Genomic DNA, 21645 nt, shown 5'->3' with positions numbered 1-21645 from the left:
AAACTTAAAACAAAAATTCACTCTCTCCCTGTGCCCCTCTCCCCCCAACCTCATGCTCTCTCTCTAAAATAAATAAACAGAAGAATATTTACAGTGTGACAATAGAGGATGCATGGGTTAATGAGATTACATCATTACACCAGAAGCTGGTTTAGAAAACGGGTCCTTATTGGGGTGCCTGGGTGGCTCAGTCGGTTAAATGTCTGACTTCAGCTCAGGTCATGATCTCACGGTCAGTGGGTTCGAGCCCCGTGTCGGGCTCTAAGCTGACGGTTCAGAAACTGGAGCCTGCTTCAGATTCTGTGTGTGTGTCTCTCTCTCCGCCCCTGCTCTGCTCATGCTCTGTCTCTCTCTCTCTCTCTCTCTCAAAAAATAAATAAACATTAAAAAAAGAAAAAAGAAAATGTGTCCTTATAATTGAATATGGGCTCATAACCATGATGATTTCTATATCAGTTATAGGGTTTCAAAAGCATTCCTTTGACCAGAACATTAGATGATTCACCTCTCAGGCTTCAGGGTTCCATTAAGATGATGTAGCACAAAAAAAAAAAAAAAAAAAAAAAAAAAAAAAAAAAATGATCTAGCACCTAGAAGGTTTCCTCTGTTTCATTATTATTTCCCTTTAAGCAACCACATTTAGATGAACAACGATCTCAATTAAACATCAGCTTTTAAACATTCTAACCAAGTCTCGAACCCCCTTAACATTTAGTACAAAATACAAGGACCATGGTGACACATTGTATTACACTATTTATCATTAATGTGTTGTCATTATTTTAGATCGTTTTGTAACTAACCAAATAAGCTCATCAGTACATTTTTATATCTTCAAATGGGGGGAGGGGATGTTTTGCAAGAATATAATCCTATAAAACTATTTTATAAAGTCTGCATATTTAAGAGCTCAACTTCTATCCCTTTGAGATCATGAATGACAAGTGATTCTAAAACATAGTGCAGCTTAACGGTTTGGTAGAAGTTGCAAACAAAAAGGAAATGGGTACTTCTGTGCAGTGTTTGCAGACTTCTCTGAAATAAACAGATAGCCTTGGAAATGAATGCTCTACAATCTGTCAGCAGCTCTGCCCTGCTTGCCTGTTAGACGCTACTTCAAATTTAGATAAACAGTTTCAAAAAGTCAACGAAACTGTTATTTGGCCCATCTTTTGAGTGATTCTTACTGATCCGATCAATTAACTCTACCTCGAAATTCCGTGAAAGACTAAAAAAATTTTAAAAAGAAAAAAGAAAAGAAAAGAAAAGAAAAGAAAAGAAAAGAAAAGAACAAATGGAAATGTCAGCAGCAGCCAGGACAGCAGATGTGTAGAAAAGGAGACAGGAGAAGGCTTTGGCATTTCAACTATACTCAGCTACAACTCACAGGCAACAGGAGTTATTTCCAATTCAGTCTGAATTCTTCTCTGAAATCCTTCACACTCAAACACACACACACACACACACACACACACACACACACACACACCCATTCTCTCCCTTCCTCCCCTCCCCTCCTGTTCCTCGTCTCTCCCAACCTTTCCTTCCCCCATATTCTCCCTCCCTCAAACACTGCACCACAACCCCCCTACTCTTGATTCTCTCCAGAGAAACTAACCACTTCAACTCTCTTACATTCATCTTCCAGAATTACAATACTTCTAATGTAGAATAGTTCACATGCTTCCTCTGTAGCATCTGCTTTTAACACCTTGTCTGAATATAGGAGTAAAAATAAAAATAAAGCACCAAGATCTCACATGAAACCTTTGCAGATTTACAGGAAAGCAACAGAAACGTAACCACTTTTGCTTTTGTCTCTGGCATGCATCTTCATTAGCCCCTACTCTCACCCAGATGTAAACAATTCTAGGAAGGTGTAAAGAACAACCCAAAGTGAGAAGCTTCTGAATCTGAGGTGAGTCCGATCCAGGGCTTTGGAGGCCTCCTCCATTCCACTGCTTCTTCCCGTTGTCCCTTATGATACAACTCATGAACCCTTAAAGGGTTTGTTTATTCTTAACCAGGTTACTATACGTTCCTTGGTGTCTCTTCCAAACAGACACTCTTCCTTCGGGGCACTCAGTTCATCATTCTTATACAATGAAATTTTTCCACAAGGACTCTAGTTGGAATCAAAATTGTGTAAAACGTTTCAAGTACAGACAGAAGCAACAGACTATGTCCACACTGGCCCTGCCTTGGCTCCCAGGAGCAAAGAATCTGAGATGAGCAACTCCGTTCATATTGAAACAGAAGTTTTTTTTCTACCACAAACTTACACTAACACATCTAGCAACCTTCCATGCCCACAGTGAATACTAAAAAAAAAAAAACAAAAAAACTTAGAAACAATACTCTTATGACTGTTAATCTATTTTCTGTACTGTTTTGGTAGACATGGTAAGGGCAATATGTCAGCAGCTATACATACAATAATAAATAATCTAACAATACCACCGGGAATATGAAAACACTTCTCTTGGTATCCTCTTTGCCTATAAGGAGTTCTATGTAAGTACTCGGTGGATTTTAAAACAAAATCTGTAGGCTCAAAGGATACCAGGAGCCAGAGAGGTAAGGTCACACAAGTGACCAATAGGCCAAGGAGAAGGAGACACCAGCCTACATAAAGAGGGCAGACCACAATGACCATCCAACTGTTGCTGTGAAGGAATATAGGCTCAATGAGGCGAAATCTTTTAATTTTTTTAAAGAAGCCAGAAATTTGGGTTTTTTAAAAAGATTCCCCATGTGAAGTGTTAGCAGCTTTTTTTTTTTTAATTAAACAGTGTGCAGGTTGTAAAAAGCATGTTATTTCATGAGCCACCAGTCTGTCATATCAACATATCTAAAAATCATTCATCATAGCCCCTCCACCTCTACCATCAGGGAGCAATTCTCTTGAATGCATCTGTGACAAAACCTAAAGAAGTCCCACAAAATTGTGCCCCATTGACCACCTTTGATAGGACTACTGTATCTATCTATGGCATCCCCAGTGTGTGAGAGATCAAGGTGAACTAGGTTAAGAACGCAGACAGGCTTTATAGAAAAGTGGCTGGCCTTCTGTAGACACCTGCACAGAATGCTATGGGGAGGGAAAAAGGCTGGAGTATATCTTACCACAATATACAGCTGGAACCCTAACAGCTTGGATCCCAGCTCCTGATCACACTGAGGGAAGGACTGATTCTTCCCTCAACAATTTATCTACGAACTCCTACGTGCCCTTGTCTAGGCTCCTAGCCCAGAGCCTGCCACTCAGTACTCCTACATTTCTGTGCTCTGCTCCAGAAGATGAAGAACAATGAGAAATTCACTTCTCCTTCTGCTCCTCCCCTCCTCCAGGTTTTCTCCAATACACATCATTACAGGCCTGGGGGTGCTCTGGTCAGCCACTCCTGTGAGGTGTTTCAGTGGACCTAGCTGAGGTTTTAGGGAGAAAGCAAGGTCTAGGCTTCAGATAAGGTGGATTAAGAGAGTCTCTGAGGTTTAAATATGGTCAAGCCCAGCTCCCTAGGGCTGAAGGTAAAATAGGGGTATAGAGAAGGCAGAAATCTAGCCACAAATGCATCACTAGCAACTTCCCTGGGTCAGAACTCTGGTAATCAGTGACAGGACAGGATCCAGTGAAGGAAAGTGAACTCAGATTCACAAGTAAGAATGGGAAGATAAGCATTTCTGTTACAGGAAGGACTGATCACACCAAAGAATGTTGAGGGGCGCCTGGAAGGCACAGGTGGTTAAGCATCCAACTCCCAACCTTGGCTCAGGCCGTCATCTCATGGTTCATTAGATCAAGCCCTGCATCAGGCTCTGCACTGACACTGCAGAGCCTGCTTGGAATTGTCTCTTTCTCTCCTCTCTCTGCCCCTCCTCTGCTCTCTCTTGCTCCCTCAAAATAAACTTAAAAAAAAAAAAAAAAGCAAGGAATGTTGAAACATTACAATTTGCAGCTAAACCTTCAAGATCACCCAAGACCAGTTAGTGGAGTCTTGCTATTGTTTTATACATTCCTGCTGTCCCAGGTCAGCAGAAAAGTAGCTGGTAATAATACTGGTCAGAAAAGAGTAAGTTTTTCTAGAAAGATATTTTGACCTGTTAAAAGATTCACCTTCCTTTGGTAAGGGAGAGACAGGTCTCTGGGCTCTTCTGAAGTTTTCAAGTAAGAAGAAAAGATAACCACAATTATAAATGAAATGGTAAGTTGTCTAATTACCTGCAGGACTCATGAAAATGCTGAAAAGGTAAGACTTACTGAGTTCATTAAGACAGAGTGCATTATTGAGGAGTTGAATTTAGATGAAAAGAACAGATAACTGTGAAATAAAATTAACATAAAAAAGGTTTAGCAATTATTTTGTCACAGACGTTGAGCAAAACATGAAGACTTGATTTTTTTTTTCCTGGCCAAAAAAAACTGAATGTTACAGAAAATATTAAAGGTTAGTAATCAAACACATCAGAATAAATCCCCAATTCTCTGAAGCCTTACAAGGTTGAAGTGCCTGACTCATAAGTAATGTAAATGTTGGCTTTTTCAAATCGCTGGAATCCTTCATGAGGAGTTCACGCTACATGGGCAATTAGGCTTGATGTATAGAAATGGTGAAGTACTTGGGTTTTCTTGTTAACTCAAAAGCAACAAACTATAATTTACTCACTGTAGTTTCACAGTAAAAGTAGGTTGAGTTCCATTTTCTACTATTCTGGGCTAAAATTTTGGGGTACCTTAATAAATCAACAAATAATTTTCTCATCTTTAAGAATATTCCAGAAAGATTTCTAAAATATTGAAGAATATATATGTAATCTCCTGACCTGATTATTATGATGGGGACCTTGGGGTGTATATATAGGGAGGCGTTTTTAAAGACATCACATCAGTAATTTTAAAAAACTTTTCTATCATGAGTAATTAATACATAAAAGAATCTGTGTGACGCAAGGAGGGGCTTAATATTCTCAAGACTGACGGCTACGAGGATAGCATTTCGGGGGCTTAAAGTCTCCCTCCTCTGAACTACCTTCCATTCCCCGCTTCACTCCTACCTCCAGTCTAGGAGGGTCTTTATACATTAGGGAATATCTATTTTTATTTTCTTCACCACGTGTGTTTGGCCTTTTTGAGAGAGCACATCTCTCTCGCATCAGGAGCTCCGGAGACACAATAAGGAAAAAACCCCATCTAGAAAGGCAACCCTAATACAGCCCACAGGACTGTTGTGACCCCAGGCAGCGTCTCCACATCCAGAGCACACTTTGTGTGTGAGGAGGATGTGCGTATGAGTCGGCCTGCTCTGGGCTCCACAGGGCTTCCTTTGTGTGCCGTAACCGCTAATGTACCTGTCAGATGCTCCTAAGGGTTCCTCCTCTCCTAGTCCTGAGAGCTTCACTCTAACAGCTCTCCTCAGGCGGGGTTGACCCTTGTATCCTAACCCAATGGCCAACTATTAGCCGGTCCATCTTTGGCACTCAACTGGAAATAGTCACAGTATAAAGCCAAGGGGGAGTAACTGGGGAGTGGACAGCAAGGTTTTAAGCAAAAAAACCCTTAAATAACAAATTTAGCCTTTCTCCTTCAAAAGGCAGCACACACATTCTTAAATTCCACATAATGCAGGGAGCACTGTTTCACTTTGTGCATCCTGACTCTTGAGCAAGTCCGACACTTTGAGAGCACAATTCCCAATATTATAATATAGGTTTTGTCATTCATTTCCTCCTTAATGGGAGAAGATCCACCGTTGACATGATGTTTGAGGTGATGACATGGAATCTGTTGCAGAATTTCTACTGGGAATTTTAAAGTCTGACAATAATAAGCCTGGTTTATAATGCAACGAGGTAAAGTCACTCTCAGAATAAAAAAGAGAGAAGGAGAGAGAGAACTTTTCTACATTTTTTTCAAATATATGGGCAAATAAGTTCAAAGAGGAACAGGAAGGTGATGCAAGAAGTGTATCGTCTGAAATACTGCAATTTTGTATGGTTGATTGGGGATATCCTTGCTAGTCACAATGAGAATTGTATTTGTGAATTAGGAAACCCAGATTCATATTTTAATCATTTGAGAAAATGTTTTGCAGAAAGAAGAGATCAGAGATCTATGAGCCATTTCTTACCTAACTTCGCTTACTTACTCTATGCAGTCTAATATAAAAGATTAAAAGCATTTCTGTTAGACATATGATGCTCATTACTGAACAATTATTTTAGGATTCTTCCTACATCGCCCTGTTTTCTTTTCCATATTATAACAATATATTTGAGAAATGTTTGCCTACGTGTTTCTTCATAGATTTTTTTATGCCTGCCTATTCATAAATATCTAAATAATTAAAGAAAAAGATCTCACCATTAGCCTGGAAAGATGCGTCGCTTCCTTTGGTGTGTGTTATGTATAGAAGAAGTACTTCTAACCAGAAAATATTTTTCTAGCCTCACCTTTTGGGGAAAACTCTGTATTCACATCAAGTAATGCTGCAACAACTCCAGATAACAAGCACTCAAGCTCCTTCTGATTCTATTTTAAAAGAGATTGTTTTGACAGCTCTAATTGTGGCATACAGAAATGCCAGTCAGGTAGCTGAACTTGCAGTTCAAAGACTACCCTGCAGGACTGGAGCTATTAAATATTAAATGTGAGCATTAAGAACATCATACATTTTACATAGAATATTTTGGTTCCAACATGTTTTCCTCACTGAAATCATTGGTCAGTCCAATCCCTTGCTTCTATCTTCCCTGAATTATGCACTAGGCAAGGCATTTTCCTGTAGAAATCAGCAAGTTAACTGGAACAGCCTCTCTACAGGAAGGCCCTGTCAACATATATTACAGTCCTTTTTCTGAATTCTACTCTGATGATAATAAAGTGAAGGACGTTAAGAAAAGAAAATTAATTTTCTTTATAAGAAACATCTAATGGAGCTTTTATTCACTCCTGACAGAGATGCACCACATGTGGAGAGCAACATCCTGGGCTCGGGAGGAAAAATCAGATTCTATTCCCCATTCAAAGAGGAAGTGGATGTGATATGGTTTCTAAAATGATAAATTAAAGAATTAACGACCAGATCACAAGAATTGAAGCAAATATTTTAATCAAACAAGGTATTTAAAATATTACTATTGTGGTAGCCTTCCTTATAAAGATCCAGACAGGATTAAAGAATTTGCTAAAAACTACTGATGCCCACCACTGTGATTAAGAGTATTCTGGGTTTTTTTTGGTCCAGTAGACATTTATAACTATAAAAAGAGAATTAACTGGAGAATGAACTGGTGTACAAGCTGGCTTTTTTAAGAACAAGACTTGTTTTTTAGAAATAAGCATTTAGATCCTATAAATGTCCTATCAGTATCAAATTTTCCCATCTAAAATCCAAAATATTGGAAAACTCAAATAGATTTTTTTATGTGCATCAATATACTTAAGACAGTGCCTGACACCAGCTAGGTGATAACTGTGTATTTGTTGAATGAATGATAAGGTGAATTAAAAAATGAAGAAAGTCAAGGTCTGCATGGTATATCTTTTTCCATCCTTTTAATTTTAACCTTGTCTTTGTCATGACTGGTGCTTCTTATAAAATGCATACAGTTGGGTCTAGCTTTACTAGTGATCACTAATGGTTAAGGAAATGCACATCAAAGCCACAATGAAATACCATGTCACACTTGCTAGAATGGCTATCATCAAGGGGACAAGAGAGAAGTGTTGTTGAGGATGTTGAGAAAAGGGAACCCTTCTACACAGTAGGTAGCAATGTAAAATGGTACAGCCATTATAGAAAACAGTATGGAAATTCCTCAAAAAAACTAACACATGACCCAGCAATCCCACTCCTGCGTATATATCCAAAGAATTAAAATTGGAATGTCAAAGAGATAGCTGCACCCCATGTCACTGCAGCATTATTCACAACAGCCAAGATATGGAAACAACCTAGATAAAGCAAATGTGGTATGTGTGTGTATGTATACATATACATGTGTCCATACGTGTACATGTGTCCTTATGTGTATGTATACATATACATACCTGCAATGAAATATAACTTAGTCATAAAAAAGGAAATCCTGCCATTTACAAACAACATGAATAAACCCAGAGAACATTAGGTTATGTGAAATAAGCCAGAAAGAGAAAGACCAGAGAAGGGAGAAGGGATGGAAGTTACATCAATAACCAATCGCCACTGAATTAATCAATCATACCTATGTAATGAAGTCACCATAAAAATCCAAAAGGACAGGGTTCAGAGAGCTCCCAAGTTTGGAGATACAGGGAGAGTGGTGCACTCAGAGAGTAAGGAAGCTTCAAGCCTTTTGTCACATACCCTGCCCTAGGCATCTCTTCCATCTAGGTGGTAATCTAGTAAGTAAAATGTTTCTCTGAGTTCTGTGAGCAGCTCTAGGAAATGAATCAAACCTAAGGAAAGGATCGTTGGAAATTCCAATCTACAGCTGGTTGGTCAGAAGCACAGGTGGCAACTTGGACTTGAGATTGGTGTCTGAGGCAGCGGGTACAGGCGGAGGTCCTGTAGGACTGAGACCTTAATGTGTGGGATCACGTTACACCAACTCCAGGTAGTATCAAAACTGAGTTAAATTTGGTGGAACACCAGATCAGTGTCCACAGAGAACTGACTTAATTGCTTGGCAGTGAGGAAAGCACACACACACACAATGAACAAACCCTTGCACTCTATCTTTTAAAATTCATGGTCAGTCATCAACAGGGTGACTGTGTTACACTTTGCACATTACTGTGTCTCTTTACTGTTTTTCCAGTATCCCGTCCAACAGATGGAATGATCTTCATTTATATAATAAATTAGATGATCAACCCAATTATCCATTAACTCTCCCACCTTCTGAAGGTTTCCCTCACCATAACTACAACCTGCTGTCCCTTTGGGACACTGCTTCAATGGTAGCCCTCTCAAGGGGAGGCTGCTTTTCCTGTCACAGTTTCCTCTTTGATGGCCACTGTCACTTTCCATCCAACTCTCTTGCTCCCTCCTCCTTTTTCATTAAAAACCTCTACCCATCTGCAATGTATTATTTGACTTTATTACCTCTTAGCTTCCTCATTGACATCATCTATTAACCTCCACTCGCTTCCCCTCACTCATTGATGAATTCAATACCTACATTCCACCACTAGTTTTATCCTTGGAGACGTCCATATCCGAAAAGTTTTCCATCCAATTCTATAGCTTCTTGATTCTTTACCTCATTAAGACCTCCAATCAATGACCACACCAGTGTTTCAGTATCCATGGTCCAGATGTTCTTCTTCCTTCCTTATCCAGCCTAGAATCTATGGTCTAGCATTTTGACACACTACCTTACTTTCTCTCCTTCCCCTGTGCTTATCTAACAACACCCCAATCCAATGGGGTGCTTACTCGGGAACTACATACCACAGCAGAACACGGCACGTGCACACATACATAAATCACATAACCATCGTGACCAGATCTACTTCAAATTCATACTCACGTATCTGAAAGGGGCACACCACAATGCCAAACAATCCTACTGCCTCCTCTGGTAAATCCACTCTCTAGATAAATATTTCATGTCTTCTCTCTCCATACATACATCTCAGTATCCCTCTTCATGCCTCCTTGAGAACTTTGCCACTTTCCTCACTATAAAAAATGCAATTAGATAAAAATTGTCTTTTTCCTTCAAACAAGTCTACCAGTCTACCAAGATAGCTGTCGTTAATAACCCATATGTCTTTAAAAATTCTTCTCCTTTAATCCCTATGAACTATTAGTTTTCTGAAAAATTCCTTGGGTGCCTGGCTGGCTCAGTTGGTAAAGCACACAACTCTTGATCTCGGGGTTGTGAGTTCAAGCCCCACCACATTGGGTGTAGAGATTTCTTTTAAAAAAATAATGCCTTTTTAAAAAATCCCTTAGGAGGTTAGTATCCAAAATATATAAAGAATTTATACAACTCAACACCAAGAAATAATCCAATTAAAAAATGGGTGGAAGATAGGAACAGACATTTATCCAAAGAAGATATCTATATGGTCAACAGTCACACAAAAAGATGCTCAAAATCACTCATCATCAAAGAAAGGCAAGTGAAAACCATAATGAGATATCACCTCACACCTGTCAGAATGGCTAAAGTCAAAAACTCAAGAGTCTGGAGTGTCTATGTGGCTCAGTTGGTTAAGTGTCTGACTCTTGATTTCAGCTCAGGTCACGATCTCACTGTTGATGAAATCGAGCCTCACATTTGGCTCTACCCTGAAATGACAGAACCTCCTTAGGATTCATTCTTTCTCTCTCCCTCCCTCCCTCCCTCTGTCTCTCTCTCTCTCTCCCTGTCCCTCCTTCCCCTCTCTCTCCTCTCTCTCCCTCTCTCCCTCCCCTACTCATGCATGTGCGCATGCTCTCTCTCTCTCTCTGTCTCTTAAATAAAACATTTAAAAAACACACAAGAATCAACAGGTGTTCGTGAGGATGTAGAGAAAAAGGAACACTCATGCACTCCTGGTGGGAACAGAAACTGATGCAGTCACTGGAGAAAACAGTGTGAAGATTCCTCAAAAAGTTAAAAACAGAACTATCTATGATCCAGTAATCATACCATCATTCTTTGGTATATAACCAAAGAATAAGAAAACACTAATTCGAAAAGATATATGCACCATTATGTTTACTGCAGCATTATTTACAATACCCAAATTATGGAAGCAGTCCAAGTGCCCATCGAATGATGAATAAAGAAGAGGTGGTGCGTGCGCGCGCGCGCGTGTGTGTGTGTGTGTGTGTGTGTGTGTGTGTATGGAATATTATTCAGCCATAAAAAAGAATGAAATCTTGCCATGTGCAACAACATGGATGGAGCTAAAGAGTATAATGCTAAGTAAAATAAGTCAGTCAGAAAAAAACAAATATCATATGATTTCACTCATATCTGAAATTTAAGAAACAAAACAAACAAAAAAGAAACAAGCCAAAAAACAGATTCTTAACTACAGAGAACAAACAGATGATTACCAGAGGGGAGGTGGGTGAAGGGATGGGTAAAATAGGTGATTGGGATTAAGAGTACACTTACCCTGCTGAGCACTGAGTAATGTATAGAATTGTTGAATCACTAAATTATAGACTTGAAACCAATATAACACTGTATGCTAATGATACTGGAATTAATTTAAAAAAAAAAAAAAAGCTACCTGAAGAATTATTTATGTGCTGCTTCCTTCTCATCATTTAGCACAGACCTGAATTTCATTTCCTCTAGCAAGGCCTTCCCCAACTGTGACTAAAGTCTCATCATACTCTATTCTAGGATGCTCTTCCATAGCAGTTATCAATATCTAAAATTATGTTATCATGATATGTCTCCAACAGCCACAACTTCAACTTCTCAGACACAGGGACTCTGTCATCCACATCACTCTAGCACCCAACACAGTGCCTGACACAGAGTAAAAGCTAAACAAAAATATCTACCAAATAAATAGTTTATTGGACTGATTAGTGAGAAATAAGAAGTAAACAAAGATCTACAAATACACATAAAAGACACAGATTACAGATACTTTTACTATATACTATTAAAACCTCTTATGGATGCCCAAGCCTATTTTGCTACTAATATCATCACGTCCATTATTCAAAATAATGGTAGGTGCATGCAGAGATGTATTACCCAACAGACCCTGTTCTTTAATGCTAGGAATAATTCATACATTTCAAATTAAATATTTATGATATTTTAATAATGATGTTATTGAGGATCACCAAGAAAATAAAACATAGCAATTATATTTTCAAAAACATTTCAAATAATGTTTGCTATCAACAAAAAATAGTAAAGCCATTATGCAAAACAACTATTGAGTCATTAGGAACTTAACTATTTCTTTTAAAGTGGAAATTAAATTTAACATTGCATTAATAATTAAGTGAATATTAGGTATTATAAATCACACATGTCTAGTTCTAAATAAACACTATTATCATGTACCAAGAGTAAAGACATTAACAAACTCTCAAGCTAAAATAAGTACTAATACTCTTAAAAATAATAAAATCAATTAGCACAAATGAAAAATCAAAGTGACATCATAAACCATTTTTCCTACTTTAAGTTACTGAATAAACACTTCACAAATTAAAGGAACAATCAATTTGTTAATGCATTTTACCTTAAAAACATTCCTTATTTCAACTAATCTTTACTTTTACCTTATTCATTAAATGGATATTTTTCTTTTATATGAGACTATATATGTCACAGGTGAAAGTACCTGCCGCATGGAATTTGCCACAAAGAATTTGAACGTATGAGAGTTCTGAGAGTTACTAACAAAATAAGTATTAAAATATGCTGTTAAAACATTTCTTTCATTTCCATAATATCAGATATTCCAGAAACAGGAAAAAGGTAAGCTTACATTTTAGATCCAGGTTTTTCATGTACATTTTAAAAATTTCTTCACTGATTTTATTAAGAAAAGGCAACTTTAGAAGTAAAACTATTTAATAAATACAAAATGATAGGCAGTTATGTTTATAAAATCTGATGACCATATTGTAAATTATTGCCATTTTCATATCAACTAATGTTTCCCATAAAATTACATATAAAAAATGTAATAAGCGATTTTTCACCTTGTAAATAACATATGTGGAGAGAGATGACTAAATGCTATTAGTATGCAAAATCAGTGAGGAGTATGGGGTAATGACAAAAATCCTGAGGCAGACATACTTTTAAAAATGTTTCAAGGTTTCTTTAAAAAATTAAAAGTCGAACTACCATACAATCCAGAAATTCCAGTTCTGGGTATTTAACTGCAGAAAGCAACAACACTAATTTGAAAAGATACATGCACCCCTATGTTCACTGCAGCATTATTTGCAATAGCCAAATTACAGAAGCAGCCCAAGGGTCCATCAATGGATGAATGGATAAAGAAGATGTGGAATTATATAATGGAGTACTACTTAAGTCATAAAAAAGAATGAACTGTTGCCATTTGCAACAACAACATAAATGGACCTTGAAGATATACTAAATGAAATAAGCCAAACAACAAAAGACAAATACCATATGATATCACTTACCTATGGAATCTAAAAAGCAAACAAAACAAAACACAAAGAGAAAAGAATGGTGGTTGCCAGAGGAGAGGGGGCTTGGGAAGTAGGCAAAATGGGTAGCTGTGTTCAAGAGATACAAACTTCCAGTTATAAAATAAGTAAGTCATGGGAATGTAATGTACAGCATAGTGACTATAGTCAATACTGTATTGCATATTTGAATGTTATCAAGAGAGTATATCGTAAAGTTCTCATCACAAGAAAAAAAGTTTATAATTTCATACGATAACAAATGATAACTAGGCTTACTGTGATCATCTCATGGTGTATACAAATATCACTCAAATCACTAAAAACACGTGAAACTAATTAATGTTTTATGTCAATTATACTTCAATTAAAATAAGGGAATGAAGAAGAATGTTTTCATTTCTTAACATACCTTTAAATAAGAGTAAACTATAATTTCTTATTCAAAGGCTACCTACCTCGGTTTTTTAAAAATTCTTACATTAAAAAGTTTCTTTAAAAAATTCTTATGTTGTTGATTCACGTGAACAATTATTGAAGACTAGTAAGTGATTACATGTTTCTCTAGTGTAGAGAAAGGGAGAGTAAGGGAGTAAGGGAGTAGAGTAGAGTAAGGGAGACAAGTCAGCAGCACAGAGTAAGTGCCTGATTTTCTGCACAAATTTCAAAAATAAAATTGTAAGCTGTGAAGACTACTACATGATCTTTTTAAAAAAACCACTTATGCAAGGATACACAAATAATTTGTACACATTTAAAAAAAACACAACAGTAGACAGGATAAGGATACTAGAAAAGGAAAGAGGACAGGGAGAGTGAGGAGAAGGGAGAGGAGGAATCTGGGAAGAAGAAAGTATGAGGAGAAAGGAGGGGGAACATGGCAGCTGTAGTCGATAACACTGGACCGTATAACTGAAATCTGCCACAACAGTAGAACTTAAATGTTATCACACACACGAGAAAACATTTCTATGTGAGGTGATGGATGTGTTAACTTGATGGAGAGACTCCTTTTACAATGAATATGTATATCGTATCATCATGTTGTACATTTTAAACACCTCACAATTTTATTTGTCAATGATTCCTTAATAAAGCTAAAAAAAAAAAAAAAAGAAAAAGGAAAGAGAATATATTAAGCAAATCCAGTAAATAAAAATTTGATTGAAAAATGTTAAGAGGTTGTGATTCATTCTATGCTATGGGACACAATTAAATGCAAAGTTTCATTACATCTAAACCATAGTATTATTTACCTATAAAAAAATCCACTCACACTTATCTTTAAGGACTAAATCTACATAATAAAAGGCCCATTAGATAAAACTTTTGAGTTCACCTAGTCAAATCTAGTTTTTTTACTTAGGGCATCAACATTTACTTCTATACCAATGACAACTGTATCCAAGGGTCAACAATTTACTTTCCTGAAATTCATCAATATTCAATGGAAAGGATTCTTTAATAACACAATCACATTTTTTAAATAGCCAATTTAGGGCAAGTGGGAATATGTGATGAAGAAACTGAAGAAGTTATGAAGAAGTACTCTTCTATATAACTCATTAAGGTGGTAGTGAAGAGCTTGCTCCTTCTAAAATCTAAGGCTACAGTAGTCACGGCTAAAGAAAGTTGGGTTTGAAGTCTTAAAATAGGGGGAACATAATTTTTCTTTCTTTTTTTTTTTTTTTTTAATGTTTATTCATTTCTGAAATACAGAGAGAGGCAGAGCGTGAACAGAGGAAAGGCAGAGAGAGAGAGGGAGACACAGGATCGGAAGCAGGCTCCAGGCTCTGAGCTGTCAGCACAGAGCCCAATGCGTGGTTCAAACCCACAAACCTTGAGATCATGACCTGAGCCGAAGCGGGACGCCCCGACTGACACCAAACTAACACTAACACTAACACTAACAGATTGACACTAACCGACTGAGCCACCCAGACACCCCAGAACATAATTTTTAATATAACTCTCGTGTTTTCACCTGAGAAATCTTGCAAGCTAACCTAGGGAAATCTGCCAAGTACTGTGACTTGCTTCATTCAGTATAGCTCTCAACCCTTCATACTCAAGTACAAGAAAATGAAAATAACACCACTCATTATATGGTGATTTTCAACAACGTACTGTGTTAAATGCATAATCAATCACCTTGTGTATAAAGAAATACTACATTCTAAATTACGTGGTTCAAGTAACAATTCACAAAACAATCTACCCAACATCAAAGTGTAGTTCAAGTTTGTATGTAAAGACTACTATCAGCTATAAATCCCCCAAAAAATGGAACTAGTCCAGGCAAATCAAACAAATAAAAAGCATCTGAACTTAAAAGCCAACTAACACAATAAAAAAGTAACTTTTATTTATTTTTTTATTTTTTAAATGCTTATTTATTTTGAGAGCACATATGCACGAGCTGAGGAACAGGCAGAGAGAGAGGGAGAGAGAGAATCCAAAGTGGAGTCTGCACTGCAGTGCAGAGCCCTGCGTGGGACTCAGTCTCACCAACCACGAGATCATGATCTGAGCCAAAATGAGGAGCCTACACTCAACTGACTGAGCCACCCAAGTGCCCCCAAAAAAGTAACAACTTTTAAAAGCCAGGTTAAATTTTCAGTTAAAATCTTCACATAATACTACACATTATAAGTATTTTTAATAACTAAACCTACTAGTGATAGTTGTTTTTTTAATGTTTTATTTATTTTTGAGAGAGAAAGAGAGTGCAAGCTGACAGCAATGGGACTGATATGGGGCTCGAACTCACCAACTGTGAGATCGTGACCTGAGCTGAAGTTGGGACACTCAACCGACTGAGCTACCGGGGCACTCCAATGGTTTTAAATGTTATCTAAAACTGCCTGATGAGAGCAAGTGACTAAAGAAGCAATGAATACCAGAGAGGAGTAAATGAAATAATCTTGTCAGGAGATCAGTAAGAAATAAAAAATTAATTAAGTAATTTAAGAAGTCAGTAAAATAATTTGGAAAACTATATAAACTTATTTTAAAAATGCTTATACATTTCCAAAAATACTAAATTTTAAGCTTTTGTAAGTGTTCAAAAATTACCCTAATTCTGTAGTTAAAAGATAAAGGTAGTAATTATTCTAAAAATCAATATAAATTAAAATACAATTTAAAGACTTATATGGGTCATATACTGGAATATCTTTTTTTTAAAGGCAATAATAGTGGATAAAAGAAATTTGCAAAATTTAATTTTAATCTGAAAACAATTACTGTAAGACTATTTTAACCCATTTGTTAGGAGACCATTATACATTATTATTTCTATTTCTTTTCTATTATACCTAGATAGTCATTTGATAGTAGTGGGTAGCTCAGTTGGTTAAGCAACCAAGTCTTGATTTTGGCTTAGGTCATGATCTAAGTCGTGAGATCAAGTTCCACATCGAGCTTATCGTGGATGGAGCCTGCTGAGGATTCTCTTTCTCCACCTCCCTCTGCCCCTCCCCCACTCTCTCAAAATAAATAAACATTTTTTTAAATGAGCCAAACTGTGTTTTAATTTTTTAAAAAGTCAATAATACAGGATAGAAATCTAACTTTTGTTTAATATTTTAAAATATTTTCTACATAGTTTCCCCAAACATTTACTATCATTCTGACTAGCATTAAAGCTTTTAAGAAGGGCTTAATCTAGGCCAACAATAAAAATAAATAAATAAGAATGAAAATGGTCAGAAATAACCATTCATATACATGCACATGTATTTATAACAAGACTACTTTTAGGTCGCACATTTAGTTTTTCCTTACAACTTGATACTGGATTCAAAAAACTCTAGAAGTCATAAATAAAGAAAACAAAGTCCCCTCTCCTTGCCAATATGGGTATACGACTGCAGTAGATTTAAGTTAGATACAAATATATATTACATACATGTCTCTACTAGTATATAAAATGTCAGTAAATATTTTTCCCAAAAGGTTGGGGAAAATTTGCTCTCTGAAATTGAAAGTTTTTGTTCACGAAAAAATATTTAAATAGCCCCAGTTAGAGAAATATGTTGTTGAAATTATAGTTATATTCTATTTCAGTTGTTTCCATATGACTAGTTTATCACACTCAATAAGCCTTCTTGATGAATAAAATAAAAATGTGTGCTGTGTCAAAATTCCATGCACCTTTTTCAAAATTAGGGCTACTACACAAAGCAATCTACAGATTCATTGCAATCCATATTAAAATTCCAGAGGCATTTTTCAAAGATATAGAACAAACAATCCTGAAGTTCGTAAGGAGCCACAAAAGACCCCAAAAGCCAAAGCAATCCTGAGAAAGAAAAACAAAGGGGGAAGCATCATACTCCCTGATTTCAAACTGTACTACAAAGCTATAGTTATCAAAATAGTATGGTATTGGCATGAAAAAAAAAGACACAGAGATCCATCAAACAGAATAGAGTCCAGAAATAAACCCACACATGTATGCTCAATTAATCTATAACAAAGGAGGCAAGAACATTTAATGGCAAAAGGACAGTCTTCAATAAATGATGTTGGGAAAACTGAAGAGCCACACGCAAAAGAATGAAACCGGACTGCTATCTTATGCCACTCACAAAATTAATTCAACATGGATTAAAGACGAGTGTAAAATGTGAAATCCATAAAACTAGAAAGAAAACAAAGGTGGTAAGCTCCTTGACATCAGCCTTGGCAATGATTTTTTAAATCAGGCACCAAAGGCAAATACAAAAAAAGCAAAACTAAACAAGTGAGGCCACATCAAACTAAAAAGTTTCTGCACAACAAAAAAAAAGCATCAATAAAGTGAAAAAGGCAACCCCCAGGATGTGAGAAAATATTTGTATGTCAGATATTGATAAGAAGTTAATAACAAAAATAAAGGACTCCTACAATTCAACAGCAAACACACACACACACACACACACACACACACACACACACAAAATTTGAATAAAAAGGGGGCAAAAAAAATGGGCAGAGGAAGTGAACAGACTCTTTTCTAAAGAAGACATACAGATGGGCCATCAGGCATATGAGAAGATGCTCAATATCATTCATCATTAGGAAATGCAAATCAAAACCCCAAAGAACTGCCTCTTCACACCTGTTTGAACGGCTATAATGAAAAAGACAAGAAATAAAAAGGGACACAGATATGGAGAAAAGGGAACTATCATGCATTGTTGGTGGGAATGTAAATTGGTGCAGCCACAATGAAAAAAGGTATAGAGGTTCCTCAAAAAGTAAAAAATAGAATACCATTAAGATCCAGTAATTCCATTTCTGAATATTTATCCAAAGAAAACAAAAAGACTAACTTCAAAAGACGCACCTGTGTTAACTGCAGCATTATCTACAATAGCTAAGACATGGAAATAACCTAAATAGACATCGACGGATGAATAAAGAAAATGTGGTGTGTATATAGACAGTGGAATATCATTCAGCCATAAAAAAGAATGAAATCTTGCTATTTGCAACAACAGGGATGGACCTGGAGGGCATAATGGTAAGTGAAATAAGTCACACAGAGAAAGGTAATTATCATTTGATATCACTTATGTGGAATCTTAAAAAAAAGAAAAGGAAAGGAAAAAAAAAAAAAAACCACAAGCTCACAGATACAGAGAACAGGCTGGTGGCTGTGGGGTGGGCAAAATGGGTGAATGGGGTCAAAAGGAACAAACTTCCAGTTATAAAATAAATACCTCATGAAGATGTACTATAAAGCATGGTGACTGTAGTTAATAATTCTGCAAAATTACAAATACCATATATTAGAAAGTTGCTAAGAAAGTTTATCTTAAAAGTTCTTATCAGAAGAAAAAATCTTTTAAGTACGTATGAGGGATGTTAGGTAGACTTATCATACAATGATTATTTTTGCAATGTATATAAATATCAAATCATTATGGTGAACACCTGAAACTAATATAATCTTACGTTCCAAGTATACCCAAATACAACAAAACTGGGGCAATTAATAGTAACACTTAAATCATAATAGCTGAGTTCAAGTTTAGTACCTAAGTAATTTATTTAGTTCCCTTAATCTGCTATATTATTCTATAAAAAAAATAAATTCAATCTAAACTACTTGGTGATCATTATTACTTCAAACTATAAAGTTTATGTACAATATTGCATATTGACATAAGTATCCTCTATTATATACACCTAATTATCTATTAACATTCATGAAAACAATACTGTCCCAATCAGGTACAATAATTTCTTTCCATTTTACATAAAAAAACAAAAAACAAAAAAAAACAAAAAAACCTTCTAACCTCACTCAACAACTAATTTCAAACACATTCCAAACTATGGATCTGGAAAAATGTATTAGAGGCACATTTTTTTTTTTTTTAAACAAACTCAGTATGAAACCTTGGTTTTTACTGGGTCCGCGAAATTTTTTTTTGTTTGCTTTTTTATGGCTATTTGGTTGACTTCCTTCTGCTGGGCAAGTTGAGCATGCAACTCTCACTCTAGACAGTCAAAAACCCACAGACTTAAATTTTCTGAAAACTTCACCTGGTTTTATCAGCGGAAGACACCATAACTAGCACCATGGAACAACAGTACTAAATTTTAACACTGTTCATTAACAGTTCCATTTTCCTGAGCTTGCGTTTGTTCTTTGGCATTGGCTTAGGATATAATCCATTTTTCAGAAGGTGTTCCTTGCTGAGGCGAATTTGAGCACCATGCTGCAGCTGGAAAGAGCACAAAGCTTGAAGAGGGCGAAGCAAAGTCTGTGAAGATAAAAAAAGATACTGAAATAGGGTCTGTAACAAATCATCATATTCTATTTAACTTTTTCTTCAGAAACAGGGATTATTATGTTTATTTTTATTATTATTGGCTTTTAACCATGAAAAGTAACAGGCACTCTACTAAATATAAATATATGACATCCAAATATACAATTTCTTTTAACTCATACCTTACATACTGCTAAGGAGTTCCGGTAAAAAGACACAAATAGTTAATTTCCCATACAGATACTAAAGTCCAAATCTACATTTATACATTAATACATTCAAACACCTCAAGAAACTGTTGCCATTATAACATTTAAATCTGTAACAAATAGAGTAAAAGAGACCTTTAGACACAAATTAGTTAATGTGGTTTCAATCACAGACTGATGCAAGCTTCCTGTTACCTGTAACAATCAGATGAAGGTTAACAGGTTTACGAATTCTCTTACAATGGTCCAAGGACTACACACAAGTTAGATACCCAAACCTGGGGTTTTTCTGACTGTATCTGTACTTGTCTACATTCAAATACCTACAGAGCCAGCCATATAACATAAACATTTAAGCCGGGTGGACCCATACGATAACAAATATGGTAGAAGTTAAAAAACAACTAGAGCAAATGCCCTACCTAAAGTTTTTCAAGGTCAAAAATAAAAATAATTTTTTAAAAAAACACACACACACAACAACAACAACAAAAAACCCACTATGTCATGCATTTAAAACATTCTGAGTCAGATGCTTTCCTGGGGCCTGAGACCCCTGATTTAAATCTTCCAAACAACAATAGCAAACATGACTAAGGAAACTGTTTTGTTTGTTTGTTTGTTTGTTTTTTAGAAATAAAAGGAACAATGAAAAAAACTGATAGATTTAATTGCAAAAATGTTACAATGTCTATGTGAAAATCTATTCCCTTTCACATACAAGGTAAGTGGCAGCAAAGAACTTAAAGGTTTTAATTTTACAATGAACTCAGACATCGTGGCAGTCACTGGTGGTTGCTTCTCCACACTCATTCTTTTTATCATTCCAAATGTCATTCAAGGTGCCAATGTATCCAGCTAGTAATACTAACTGGCTAATGACACAGTCCATATAAGGAAAGGTAAGTTGAGGTCCTTGGGTGGGACTTCCAGAAACACTCTTTAAAATGGGACAGACTCAGCAGGCAGGGGCTTTTGTGCTTTCTTCTTGCCTGGAACAGGACTGTTAGAGGTGGGATAACCATCATGTGACTACAATGCAATAAAGACAAAGATTAAAGTCAAATACATATGATGATGGGCAGAAAGAGAGAAGAAATCCCCAGCCCTGGACTGCTCACCTCACATTACTTATTTACAGGAGAAAAAGAAGCCTCTATATACATGGTTCAATCCCCACAATAAAGGCTCTGTTACGTGCAATCAAACTGACATACCCCAATAGGTAAGAGATAAACATCGTGGAAAAGTTCTGCAGGACATTATCTTGGAAAGCCCCATCTGTATGTTATCATAATTTCCTTTAATGTCTTCATTTCTTCAAATAAGAGAGGGAATGTGGAAATGACTATATATTTCCTTCCTGAGTAAACACAGTGGACTGACTGGATTCTGAAACATCATCCCTAGAAAACATACCTAGGACATTATACAGATGGAGACAACTGAAGGAAGGTTCTATTGCTATTTAAGACATTCGTTAGATTCTTAATGGACAGAATGCTAATATTCCTATTGTTAAGGGCCTCCAACTTTTATCTCCTG

The 21645-nt window shown here is 36.3% G+C and overlaps 1 protein-coding gene across 4 annotated transcripts in view; it reads right to left on the bottom strand.

The window, feature by feature from the left end:
* Nucleotides 1-21645, bottom strand: part of DTWD2 (DTW domain containing 2) — a 221146-nt gene that overhangs the window by 94096 nt on the left and 105405 nt on the right. For 2 of the 4 annotated variants that reach the window (XR_002085884.2, XR_002085885.2), the window contains exon 6: nt 19662-19882. Coding sequence is in view for 2 of the 4 variants with exons in the window: in XM_019469590.2 (XP_019325135.1) it covers nt 19712-19882 (171 nt within the window). In the remaining 2 variants the exon portion in view is untranslated. Of the gene's footprint in view, nt 1-11491; nt 19883-20799; nt 21133-21645 lie in introns of those variants that run through there. The other 2 variants (XM_019469590.2, XM_019469591.2) reach the window with 2 other exon arrangements.

The sequence above is a fragment of the Panthera pardus genome, unplaced genomic scaffold (genome assembly GCF_024362965.1).
Source record: "Panthera pardus isolate Hobbes unplaced genomic scaffold, ASM2436296v1 HiC_scaffold_2, whole genome shotgun sequence".
NCBI classification, from domain to species: Eukaryota; Metazoa; Chordata; class Mammalia; order Carnivora; family Felidae; genus Panthera; species Panthera pardus.
Note: the sequence above shows the minus strand (reverse complement) of the source record. Positions and strands in the feature narration are given on the sequence as shown.